This window comes from Colius striatus, chromosome 2 (genome assembly GCF_028858725.1).
Source record: "Colius striatus isolate bColStr4 chromosome 2, bColStr4.1.hap1, whole genome shotgun sequence".
In the NCBI taxonomy this organism is placed as follows: Eukaryota; Metazoa; Chordata; class Aves; order Coliiformes; family Coliidae; genus Colius; species Colius striatus.
In genome coordinates, this window is record NC_084760.1 from 31,958,577 (window position 1) to 31,971,230 (window position 12,654).

A 12,654-nucleotide genomic window follows, 5' to 3' on the forward strand; every position below is an offset into this window, starting at 1 on the left:
AAATTTTAAAAGAATCCTTGTGAGGTTGCTATATGATCACCTCTACCAAGACTTGAATAATATCCTCAGCTAGTGTAGAGCTTGGGCTGATTCCTGCCAGCAGAAGATTTGGTCGTCTGCTGGTTTGTGTTGTTTTTATTTCACAGGGGTTTTATACCTCTGGAAGAAGAAAAAAAAATCCAACAAACCACCCTTAAACTCTAGGTTTGCTTTTATATTTTTAACTTCACCATGGTTTTTTTTACTTCAACAGGAAAGTAAAGGTGTGAAACAATTAGATTACTATCATTAGTGATTGCCACCGAAGGGGAAAGAGAACAGCGTTTTGTGAAGAGTTTTGGTTTAGTGCAGTGTATTTTTACAAGGAAATTAACCAGTGGCTCTTGTGCTATTCTAAAGGGATGATTATATTTCTGGAATAAAAACTAGTAGTAGAAATTGTTAGCAGTAGCTGTGTATTTGGTGGATGAAAATGTTAGTGAAAATGATCATTCTCGTTCAGATTCTCTTTCAGTATTTCAGTGTTTCAGTATTTTTAATTAAGCAGATGAATAAATGTTGGTTGAGTTTTTATTGAAGGTAACTAGTTGGCATATCTCCAAAACCACATTTTAAGGCATCTTTTTGCTAAGCATACCTCTGCTAAATAATGCTTTTTTTTAAAAAAAAAAAAACAACCTAAAAGCTTCTTTTAACTCTTTGAAAACAAACCCAATTCTCTTCTCTTCACTGTTTCAAATTAGCTACCCTGAAATCCCCTTGATTCCTCCAGCCCCTATGTCTCAGCACAACACTTTTAGCTGGGGAAGGATGTCAGATTTCTTTGGGGTTTTTTTTTCCCAATTAGCAGTGAGGCCTGATTATCATCTATCCCTGTCTCTTTAGCAAATATCTTTGTCCCCAAATTCCCTCTTTTCCACGTGATTGGTGCTTTTGCTACAGGGTTTGCTCAGGTGCCCTTGGCTGGCACTGCCATATTTTGACTGATTCTTCTGAAATGTATTCCAGCTTCCTTTCTCTCAGGGCTGTGATTATTCCATGGAGAATAGTCTGTGATTTACTTTCATCAATTAAATAAATACATCACATAAAACTTTTAAATTCAAATGACAAAACAGCCCAACAGTGCTAATTCTGTGGGTTTAATTATATTAAAAATATAATGCCCTGTGCCGATTTTTGTCACTTTTCTTCCCTTTTTCTCTAAGATTGCAATGTTCTCTGATTTCCCAGTTCACATCAGGCACTTTCCCCTGTCATGCAGGCCTGCACTCATAGAGCTTTATATAAAATTGTATATCACAATGGTATATTCAGTGAACATGATGTGGGTTTTTCCTCATGCAACCTAACCTTCTCAGAAAAAGACCTTGTGTGCTAAGACATTGTGCTGACATGTTTTCCTTGTTCTGTAATAATGTGTAAACAAGCTGTAATTATTTTTTCTTAAGCCTTGCCAACTTTGCACTGTGTCTGAAGAAAAAATAGGGTTGGCTGCTTCCCCCTTGGTTTTGTTGGTTTTTTTTGGTTTTTTTTTTTTTTTAAAAAAAGGAAAGGACAAAGGGAGGAGACGAGGAAAATCCACTCATTTTATTTTCCTATCTGCAATCACAAGCTGCGTTGCTGCCCAATCTACTCCCACCCAAATTAACCCAATTTCCTAATTTACTCGAAGTATTTCTGTGCTTTTCTTATTACATTGGGAATATTTGCCCTTTACAGTAATAGGCTGTCCTTACTGAGCTGGGGAATGTTATCGAGAGCTCCCTGAGGAACTGCCAGTTTTCTGGTCTCAGTGCAGGTCTTATTTTTTTCCTCATTAGCAGCAATTCATGAATGTTTTGGGGGTGTCTTGTGGTTCTGTTTGTTTGCGGCGAATATCCGTGCCCTCAATGGCAAACTCTCATCTCCTGGTGATGGAAGTGAGCGTTGGCAGACAGAGCAGGTACCAGCCTGGCCCAGCTCATTGCAGTGGCTGCAGCGGCAAGGAAGGTGCTGCTGCATTCCTCTACAAATGCCTATGCACAGCGATTGCTTGAATGTGAAATGATTCTCAGGTTATTGCATCGGCATTCCATGTCAGGGGCTAATTGATTTTTCCTCTTAAATCCCAAGTAAAGTGATTTCAGTAGACAAGAGCAATGCAGAGACCTAGAAAATAATTTCTTAGGTTTCACCCCTTGCAGATAACTGTAAAATGCACATGCCAGCCTGGAAATTCTCCTCTCAAATAGCTGTTTGCAGGATTGCAGTCTTTGTAATTATGTCTTAATTTGACGAGGTGAGGGTAGGTGGTTATCTATAACGGGTTTTCATTCCGGACATGGAATTGAATTTTCGAGAACACACTGTTCCAGGGTTCGTGTTTATGGATAAACTTAGAAAGCAAGGCAGCTTGAGGTCTGTTACCAGTTCACTGTGCCTTTTGGAAGGACCCTCAAGGTACATACCTGAACTGTTACTGAGCTTTCTGGAACTGAAAATGTGGTGAAACAGGGTGGTCCTTCCCCTTCACCCACTGTTTTGAATAAGCTTCTGAAAAGGATTTCTCTTGAAACTTAAGTTGTAAGTAAGCAGTGTTACTTATTTAAATAAAAGCACAGTTAGTCACTGAAAGTGTGAAAAATTAAACACCCATTTATTTATTTACTATGGTCTGGTTTTGGCTTGTCAGGTTTCGTTTCTCTTTCTGTTTCCCCAAAGGCAGCAGAGGAAGGAGCTTTTGACGCCAGCCTCTGGCATCTCAAACCCTGCAGCATTTCTGCAGGGTTTGAATTTTTTTTGTGGCATAATTGATTGAGGTGTCTCTTTTGTCTCACTGCTTCTATTATTAACTTTTCAAGAGATGAAGATACTCCTCGTTGCACTTCAGACTTCTTAAAAGGTGCTACTTTTGTCACAGAGGCTACAGCTTGGGAAGAGGAAGCGGGTGCTGCGGTAGCTGCTCCGTGAGCATCGGCGCTGCTTTTGCCACAGGACAGGACAGAAGTTCACATGAGTGTACCAGGCAGGACCAGATATCTATAGCAACGTATTTGTATATCCTGTGCCTTCTCTATTGCAATGCTCGTTGCTTAGGATACTGCCATTAAAACATGTAACAAAATCTGCTCTTTGCTCCAGAGTTCATTATCTGTCCGAGGCCTGTGTAATTGCACATTTCCCCTCCCATTTCAGATCAGCCCCGTTGACTGGCTCTGGACAAAGCATGGTCCAGAGGATGTTGTTACAATCCTGTTTTACAGCCTCTTTGCTACATGATCTTTTCTTGCCACTGGGCATTTGTTGGTTGCTGGGATGCCTGGGAACCCATCTCACTCTTGCAGCTTGGCCCATGAGAGCTGGAGTCTTCTTAAAGACATCTGTGCATTGACCGAGTTGGTGAGCCCTCGTGCTACCAGATCCCAAAACATTTTTTCCCCAAAGGTGTGCTACTTAAGTGTGGCAGCAGAGATCTTTAGTGATTGAGGCTTTTATTTGGCCTACCTGTTGTTCTCTGTGTTGTTGGTTTTGGGTGTTTGGTTTTGTTTTGGTTCTTTTTAATACAAAGATAAAGCTTTAAAAAACGCAGCCTCAGAGCAAGAAGACAGGGTTGCTGCTGAATCACCTCAGGGAAGCACACCTCATGGCTGTTGTCTTCACCTGGCCATAGAAGAAAGATATTGAGCCTCGTTCACAGTGTGTTTGAGGTTGGCAGGGACCCCTTGAAATCATCAAGTCCATCCCCCTTGCTCAGGCAGGGTCAGCTAGAACAAATTGCCCAGGACTCTGTCCAGTCAGGTTTTCAATGTCTCCAAGGGTGGAGACTTCATAGTTTCTCTAGGCAACCTGTGCAAGTGTTTGCAAGCAAAGCCTTGTTTACCTTGATGCTCACAAGATCTCTGTGGGCTAAATACTTCTGCCTCTTCTGCACCCAAGGCAGAAGATATCAGTGATGGGATCCCATGCTTCAGGTGTTCTAATAAAAAAAGATACCTTCCCTCTATGGGATGGGCTCTTGTATTTCAGACCAACGTTTTTTGCTGCCTGGCTTATGCTGCTCATTTGCTTTGGGCTCTTAGAGTCACAGAGGACTTCTGTACTCCTGTGATTTGCTAGATTCCCCCCTGCACAGCAGATAGCTCAGATAGTATAGAGTATTTATTCTCTTTCTCTGTGCACTCTCTTTCTCTGCTGGAGAGCACTTTTGTCCTACAGACAGGCATTTCATCAGTTTTTCTCTTTTTACTAACACCAAATCAGGATCCAAGGGGGTTTGCACAAGGAAGTGCATCTCTGAGGAGTCATTCCTTCTTTTGCAGCCATAACTGATGCACTGAAAGGATCCCATCAGGAGTTCAGTTCAAGAGGGTTTTGCCTTCAGAAGGTTTGCAGTGAAAAAGCTGTGTTGGTCTCCAGCTTTCTGGGTTACGTGCTCAAAGATTTCTACGCGCAGTAACTGGTGGTTGACACAGACTTCATGTAAAAATAGGACGTACTGAGCTTTGTTACAAGTACTTCAAATACTTCAGTGTAGGGATGCTGACAATCAGTCCATCTATTGGTAAAAACAGAGAATTGCTACTTTAGCTATTTCAGACTTAGCCATAGTTACTCATCGTAGTGCTCTGTAACTGGTGTGCATCTTGGCATCAGGAAAAGACTTTTTTTTACTCATTTCTAGGCTTTTGCTATGACATTATTACTTATTTTTGGTGAGCCTAGAAGGACAGAGCTCTCTGGCATCTCAATTTCAAGCCTGGCTGGATGTAGCCTATTGCAGGCAAACAGCATCACCAAATATTTTTAACAAAAAAAAAATGTGTCAAACTAGAAGGAAAGTGCATCAGCATTTCCCTTCGTTTGAGGCTTTCATGAGCAATGATGTACTTGTGAAGTCTACTGATCTATAATTACACTTCCAAACTTTTCCTTGTCTGATCACCTCAAGGACAGGCATTCCTGTGGTTATTTTTGTTACTGCCAAAATAGTGCTGGCTGCTCAAAGAGCTTTTGCTCATTAAGCTAAGCAGGAATGGACCTCGCTGCAGCCTATGTGCCTTCATTTCCCAGGATTACAACCTAGCGTGATAGGGAATAAGGGACAAGCAAGGCTGTATTGGAGTCGGGTGTCTGCTGACTATGTGGGGCAATATGGACTGCAAGGATGTCTCACCTCCCTTGCCTTACACACCCACTGCAAGGAATGATTTGGATTAACTCAGGCAGTGTGCTTGGATGAGTGGACAGTGAGGTGGATCAAGAGCTGGCTGAATGACAGAGCCCAGAGGGTGGTGATCAATGGCACAGAATCGAGTTGGAGGCCTGTGGCCAGTGGAGTTCCACAGGGATCGGTTCTGGGGTCAGTCTTGTTCAACATCTTCAGCAACGACCAGGCTGAGGGGACAGAGTGTACCCTCAGCAAGTTGGCTGATGACACCAAACTGGTAGGACTGGCTGATTCCCCAGAAGGCTGTGCTGCTATTCAGCGGGATCTCGGCCGGCTTGAGAGTTGGGCAGAGAGGAACCTCATGAGGTTCAACAAGGACAAGTGCAGAGTTCTGCATCTGGGAAGGAACAACCTCATGCACCAGTACAGCTCTATAGAGAGAGACCTGGGAGTCCTGGTTGATAATAAACTGAACATGAGCCAGTAATGTGCCCTCTTGGCCAAGAAGGCCAATGGCATCCTGGGATGCATCAAGAAGAGTGTGGCCAGCAGGTCAAGGGAGATTCTGCTCCCCCTCTACTCTGCCCTGGTGAGGCCTCATCTGGAGTACTGTGTCCAGTTCTGGGCTCCTCAGCTCAAGAGGGACAGAGAACTTCTGGAGAGAGTCTAGCACAGGACCACCAAGATGATCAGGGGACTGAAGCATCTTCCTTATGAGGAAAGGCTTATGGGGAAAGGCTTTTACTGTGAGGGTGACAGAGCAGTGGCACAGGCTGCCCAGGGGGGTTGTGGAATCTCCTTCCTTGGAAGTCTTCAAGACCTGCCTGGACATGTTTCTATGAGACCTGATTTAGGTTGACCTGCTTCTGCAGGGGAGTTGGACTAGATGATCTCTAAAGGTCCCTTCCAACCCTACCATTCTATGATTTTATGAAAGGCTGCAGGAACTGGGGCTGTTCAATCTGGAGAAGAGGAGACTGAGGGAGGATCTCATTAATATTTACAAATATCTAAATGGTGGATGTCAGAAGGTTGGGACATCCTTTTTTTCTGTTGTCTCAAATGTCAGGACACGGGGTAATGGAAAAAAGCTGGAACACAAAAAGTTTCATTTAAACATAAGGAAAAAATACTTCTATTCAGATGAGGGAGCCCTGGCGCAAGCTGCCCAGGGAAGATGTGAAGGCTCCTTCACTGGTGGTTTTCAAAACCCACCTAGACACATTCCTGTGTGATCTGATCTAGATGGACCTATTTTTAGCAGGGGGGTTGGACTGGATGATCTCTACAGGTCCCTTCCAACCCCTACCATTCTGTGATTCTACGATTCTGTGACTAGTACAGGCTCATTAAATAAAACACCCCACAGCCCTAATCATGGGTCTGACCTGAGTACCCCAGATCTGCTCCCTGTGATTTCCATTAGCAGCCATCCTACGAGTGGTCTTGTGGATAAATCAGCCCTTGAGCCTCTGGAAAGTGATTTGATGAAAGCATTTGATAGCAATCGAATGAAATGTCAGTTGGATGCCAGCAGCAGGGGTTGCTGTCATGATTAATGAGTTGTTTAGTCATTTCATTTTGGAGGAGCTACCTGCAACACAATTCACATTGAAGCTGTTGGGGTTTTTTTTGAGATGGACTTTAATAAATTAATGTTAATGTTAGTTATTTAATTATTTGTAACAAATTGGTTGCAACACCTGCAGGATTCAATTTGGGCTGAAGGTGTTATGAAGCCTTTCAGAAAGCTCATATGCAAAAAAAAAGCTTGTGTTCAGAGCATTGCACATTATTTTTTGTCGATATAGAACGATGTAAAAGAGGAGGAAGAGTTGAATGCAAAGACTACTTGGATATAAAGTTTTGAAGCTTATAACTGAATGAGCATCTGTACAAATAACTAATAAACAAAGTTAACGTCTCACCTCTCTGTTGTCTAGGAGCCTCTATTTTTAAGGGAACAGGAATAATAAAGGTATTACAGGACCAGGGTGAAATGGCATTAAACCTTTTTAAACCTCATTTAACTGCCAGTTGGAAGTTTTACAGTCCCTTAACCCTGTGTGTGATTAAAGCTGAGGTTATTTCTGCTTAAAGACCAGCTTCTGCCCAGAGACATCCAAACCAGCAGCTGGTGATGCAGGGACTGCTTTTGGACTGGGACAGTAGCTATTACAAAGCACCCAAGCATCATGAAGTGAAGTGGCTGAGGGATGGAACCTGAAGGCCCCTCCTTGCCCAAGGAAGGAAACATAGAGTTACAGTTTCTGCTTTAAAAAAAAAAAAAGGACCACGGTCAATCTGTTATTTACTCCAAGGCACTGTTTCTGTAAATTGACTGCAGCAGAGTAGAATATTGTTTTCTGCCCTTGGCACTGCAAAGATGAATATCTGGAACAGGGGAGATGGAAGGACAGAAAGGTGGTGGGAGCAGCTGGGAGTTAGTGGTTTAACTGGAGGGCAGCCCAGTTATCACCTCGGGGTGATGCTGGCAGAAACCCAGAGCTGTAGCATCCCTGCATGTTGAGAGCAAGCAGAGGTATGTCAGGGACCCGGACAAAACTCTGCAATGTAATGGGCAGAAGCAAAGCTTTGGAGATGAAATAGCAGTAGCTTTTCTAGAAAACAGAAGTGCTAATGATAACACAGTTTTCCGTTAAGGCCGGTGCACTGAACTAATGAGCAGCTGGCTGGTTTTTGTCTCCGAGCATTAAGCCACAGAGCAGGATGTGGATTTTTTACATTGCTGGGGCGACGCAGAGCCTAAGTGGAATACAAATAAAACAGGCTTAAATTCAGTTGTTGAAAATCTCTCTGCTGTAGAGCGACTTATTTTTTGCTGACCTTTAACTTTTTTTTTTTTTAGGTTCTTATGCATGCCTGGGATTTTTGTTCTCTGGGAAGCGCTTAGCCCCTGTTACATTTTTCCTGGTCTCTGTATGCTTTGTTGTTCAGCTCTTGCAGTTTCTGAGTAGCTGCGTGGTGTTGGCCTGTTACTAACCTGCCTGCTGCACCAGATGTGAGCAAGGCTAACAGGGACATACCAGGCTGTGCAGAGAAATGTCATTTATGCTGGAGCAGTCACAGGGGTTTGGATGTGACTTTGTGCAAAGCCTGCGAATAAACCTCTTGAGTCTGGGGAAGGAGATGCAGCTCAACCTCTTGCTTGGCAGCTCAATGTGATAATGCTGAAAAGCCGTGAAAGGCATTAAAAGACATGGTACTTTTTTTTTCCTGTTGTTTCCTAAGTGCAGATTGACCATCTTCTGTTTTGCTGAAGGAGCTTTCAGTTGCTGGGCTAACAGTCTGCCCTGCACGGTCACCCACACTGTCATGGGCACTGCCAAAGGAGGGGACAAACCCAGCCCTCTCCTGACATGCTGATAAAATCCCGAGGTTGTAACACACTTTTGCCCACATTGGAGAATATAGAACTTGCTAAGTAAGTTTATATAAAAGTATGAACCACAATAAACCTGGAAGGAGTTGCTTTGTCAAACATTTTGCTTTAAAAAGCCCTTTTCCCTGCTTGTCTGGGGAGGCAGAGGGTCATGATCTGCTGGAGAGGATCAAGTCCCTTGTGGCAATGATGCTGTCACGAGAAGAGGGAGGAGACGCTCGTAAGCCAAGGGGTTTCAAAGAGCATCTGGGTGATGTGAACGTGGCTGGCACAGAGCCACTTGCCCTTCCTGTGCCTCGCTTCATCCCTGTTTACTTTCACTTTTGAATAGATGGATTTTACTTGTCGTTGCTGCTGCTGTCCCTTCCTGCTCGCTCGCTGCAGCAGATCAGCCCGGTGAGGTGGGTCAGGAGCTGGGATCCAAACCTCGGCGTCAGAAGTCACACAGTAGAGGGCTGGGATTGTGGCAGAGACATAAAATACTGAGTATTATTATTATTTCCTAAATAGAAAGGATTAATCATAAGGATTAATACTTCCCAAATAATCCCTCACCTTCCCTTGTCCTTCCACAGCATGCTAGTAACTGAGAGAGCCTAGAGGGGAGGAAAAGAGGCCAAATGAAATGAGGTATTTTCCTAACGATTTATAGCATCCTTTTTGTCCTCTTTCCCCCTTGCCCCGGGCAGGGTCTACATTCCCCGCAGGGCTCTGCCTGCCCCTGGTCCTTCTCTGCCGCGTGGGGCCGGAGCTCAGGCAGGTACCCTCTCACTTTCCAGCTGCTGAACCCAGACCCAGGAGAGGATGGGGAAGCAGAACAGCAAGCTGCGCCCCGAGGTGCTCCAGGACCTGCGCGAGAACACCGAGTTCACGGACCACGAGCTGCAAGAATGGTACAAGGGCTTCCTGAAAGATTGCCCGACGGGCCATTTGACTGTAGAAGAGTTCAAAAAAATATACGCCAATTTTTTCCCTTACGGCGACGCATCGAAGTTCGCGGAACACGTCTTCCGCACCTTCGACACCAACGGTGACGGCACCATTGACTTCAGGGAATTCATCATCGCCCTCAGCGTCACCTCCCGGGGCAAGTTGGAGCAGAAGCTCAAGTGGGCCTTCAGTATGTACGACCTGGATGGCAATGGGTACATCAGCCGCGGGGAAATGCTAGAAATAGTGCAGGTAAGGCCTTGGCTCTGGATTGTGTTTGATGTACGTCGTTGTTACCTCTTCCCCCCGAAACAGCTGGAGCTGGAGGCGAGTGGTGTGATGAGCTGTGTCCTTCCTGCCCCAGGGATTCTCCTGAGCCTGTGGTCCCCAAAGGGACACTGGGGGCCACAGTGGGACTTAGGAGATGCAGATGATGAAAGGGCATGAGACATGAACAACGCACTTCTGCGACTGGCCCACAGGCAAAACCTTGCAGGTCTCCCTGGGGGTTTCTTGGTGTGGTGTGGCTGGGATCAAAAGAACCTAAATGCAAATTTTAGTGGCCTGATTAATCTCAAAATTAATACCTTGAAACTTCATATCTGAGTCAACATGAGCTCTGAATGAAGGGCTGTGGTATCATGTCTTCATCTCCCAAAGGCCGGAGGTGCATAGCCCATAGGCTTTACTGAGGGGGAATGTTGGGTAGAGCCCCTCTTGCCCCATGTGCCAGGCGGGGCTCAGCCCTGGCATGGGCTGTTTGCCGTCTGCTCCTAAGCTGAGATGTGTCTCCACATCCTGCACTGCAAGGAGCTCTGGGAGGCACATAATGCACCCAGCCATGCCCCAGCAGTCAGGCCTGGGTCTGAGGGGCGTAGTGTAGGAGAAGGTCTAGGATTGCAGACTCTTTCTGTGATTCTGTGATCTTAGAGAGATCTCATCTTTATTAACGTTCTTGTCAGTCTGAAAATACGTTTTTCTACTCATCCACAAACAAAATCAATCCCTGTTTCTATATATTGATGCTCACCTCTAATCCACACAGCACCCCACACACACGTACACGTAACCGTGTGTTGAGAGCCAGCTGAAGAGGCAGTGGCTTATCACAGCAGCAGAAAAGATAATTACACACCATTGCCTCCTGTATTTTAGCTCAGTCCTGCTCATACATTAGCGTAGACCCTGACTTTCAGTTAAACTGACCCAGCTTCTTTTGGAACACAAATGAATATAGGAAAGAAAAATTGTTTAAAAGCTGCATTCATAAACTCCTGCTTGTTTTGATTTATAAAGTCCCACAGCTGCCTGCCAGGGTCAGCTGCCTTTTTTTATTACTACAGGCTTAAATTCTTTTTCTCAGTCCTAATACTTTATCATCTGGGTCATGTTTTTTATGTTTGGTTTTTTATTTTCTTCTTTTTTTTTCCTACTCAGGCAATCTACAAAATGGTTTCATCAGTAATGAAAATGCCTGAAGATGAATCCACTCCCGAGAAGCGAACAGACAAGATTTTTAGACAGATGGACACAAACAACGATGGTAAGATCTCCACTGGCACCCCTTTGTAGGCTCTAGAAATAGAGGTTTTCTAGCCTGGCATTGGTGATGATGGTAGCTGGGGAGGTGGGGGGTAGAGGGCAGAGATGTCCTCGCCGGTGTCTCTTGTCCCTACCTGGCCTTGTTGAGCTTCTCCAATCTGTAACAAATAGGGTGAATAACTGGGCAGCAGGTGAGAGACTTTTCCTGCTGGGGGACTGGGAGGGAGCAGTCCTTCCCGATATTTCCTGAGTGAATCCCCTTCTGCAAAGGCTCCTCTGAAAGTCCTGAGATCCCGAACCAAATGTGGAGTCACTTGATACATTATCCGAGAGTAGCCATTCCAACCCCTCCACCTGAGCCAGCTCATTTCCTTAGGCTTGAAAAACACAGGCAGAACTGAGCAATTTCCTCTGCCCATCAGCCTGACAGTGTGTTTCCTCTCATCCCAGTCAAGGCAGAGCTTTCTCTGGGAATTACCGTGGCAATGGCCAAAGTGAAATCCGCCCATGTGGAAATCAGGAGCTGTATCCCACTGATGTGCTCAGTGGGAGCAAAGATTTGTTTAGCACAGAGGTAGAGAGACCTGGGGAAAAAAAAAAAAGGTCTTAATGTATAGAAAGGTTTTTGTGTAAGATAATTTTATGGCTGTGTTTCGGCATCTGTTGCTGCAGCCCCTGGGGCAAATTCTTGGCCTTGAAATCCTCAAGTATTTTACCTTTGGTCTCACCAACACTAGCACTTCATCCTCTGACTTCACATGTGGAAGGCCCTAAACATGATTTAAGTACTTTTGTTCTGCAGAAAGTATCCGTGCTTGCAGATGTGTGACAGAGCAGCAGTCACAAAACCTGCCATGTACATCCTCTGTCTGTTGCGCTTTGTGACTGAAATAAAGTCATCCCATGCCCAGGAAGATACCATCCCTGCAAGCCATGCAGTGCCAAGCAGTACTGTCTGCTCACGAGAGGCTCATGGTGGCTGGAAATGTTTCTTTTTCCTCATCTGACCGTTGGACATTGCAAATAGATTTTGTTTTGTGCTTTGCTTTTCAGTATTGTAAGCAGGGGGGAAACCTAATAAACGTCCTGATAGTTATGAGTACTCTTTTTCAGGCTGATAAAAACTTGAGGAAAAAAAAAACTTGGTCTGGGAACATGAGGTTAAAAGCCAGAAATTAGGACAAAGATGTGCCATGAATTTTTGAGCTTCTGTAATTTCCTCAAGAGGAAGGTTTGCTCATTCCTCTCAGTTCGACTTGATTTGGGTGCTGGCCACCAAGCTCAGTCCTCTCCTTGTCCCTGCTGTGAGCTGGGAGCATCCTGGGGATGGTGAAAACAAGCATGATGGACTTGTGCCCCGCTCCCTTCAGGAGTGTGTGGCCAAAAGTGGCAGCCAGCCAAGTGCAAGACGTTCATGTGTGGATCCTGCCTATCTCAGGCAGGGCAATTTGGGTTGGGTAAGGGTGACCCTGGGGTGTTGTGTGAGGAACACAAGGTAGAGGGAAGGTCACTGAACACGGTGTCAGGGACATAACAAATGCTTGTCTCATCCGGTCTGTAGGAAAAAACGTTTCTCATTAGTATTGTTGCAGCTCATTTCTGCAACGGTTCCGTGCTGGAGTGGGAGAGC

The 12,654-nt window shown here is 44.9% G+C and overlaps 1 protein-coding gene across 4 annotated transcripts in view; it reads left to right on the forward strand.

Annotated features, from left to right (window-relative positions):
• The window catches only part of HPCAL1 (hippocalcin like 1), a 69,503-nt gene that overhangs the window by 53,822 nt on the left and 3,027 nt on the right, over window positions 1-12,654 (forward strand). For 2 of the 4 annotated variants that reach the window (XM_061990383.1, XM_061990385.1), the window contains 3 exons: window positions 9,128-9,182; window positions 9,332-9,734; window positions 10,920-11,025. In XM_061990383.1, the coding sequence (XP_061846367.1) occupies window positions 9,357-9,734; window positions 10,920-11,025 (484 nt within the window). In that variant the 5' untranslated portion in view covers window positions 9,128-9,182; window positions 9,332-9,356. The remainder of the gene's footprint in view (window positions 1-9,127; window positions 9,183-9,331; window positions 9,735-10,919; window positions 11,026-12,654) is intronic. The other 2 variants (XM_061990386.1, XM_061990384.1) reach the window with 1 other exon arrangement.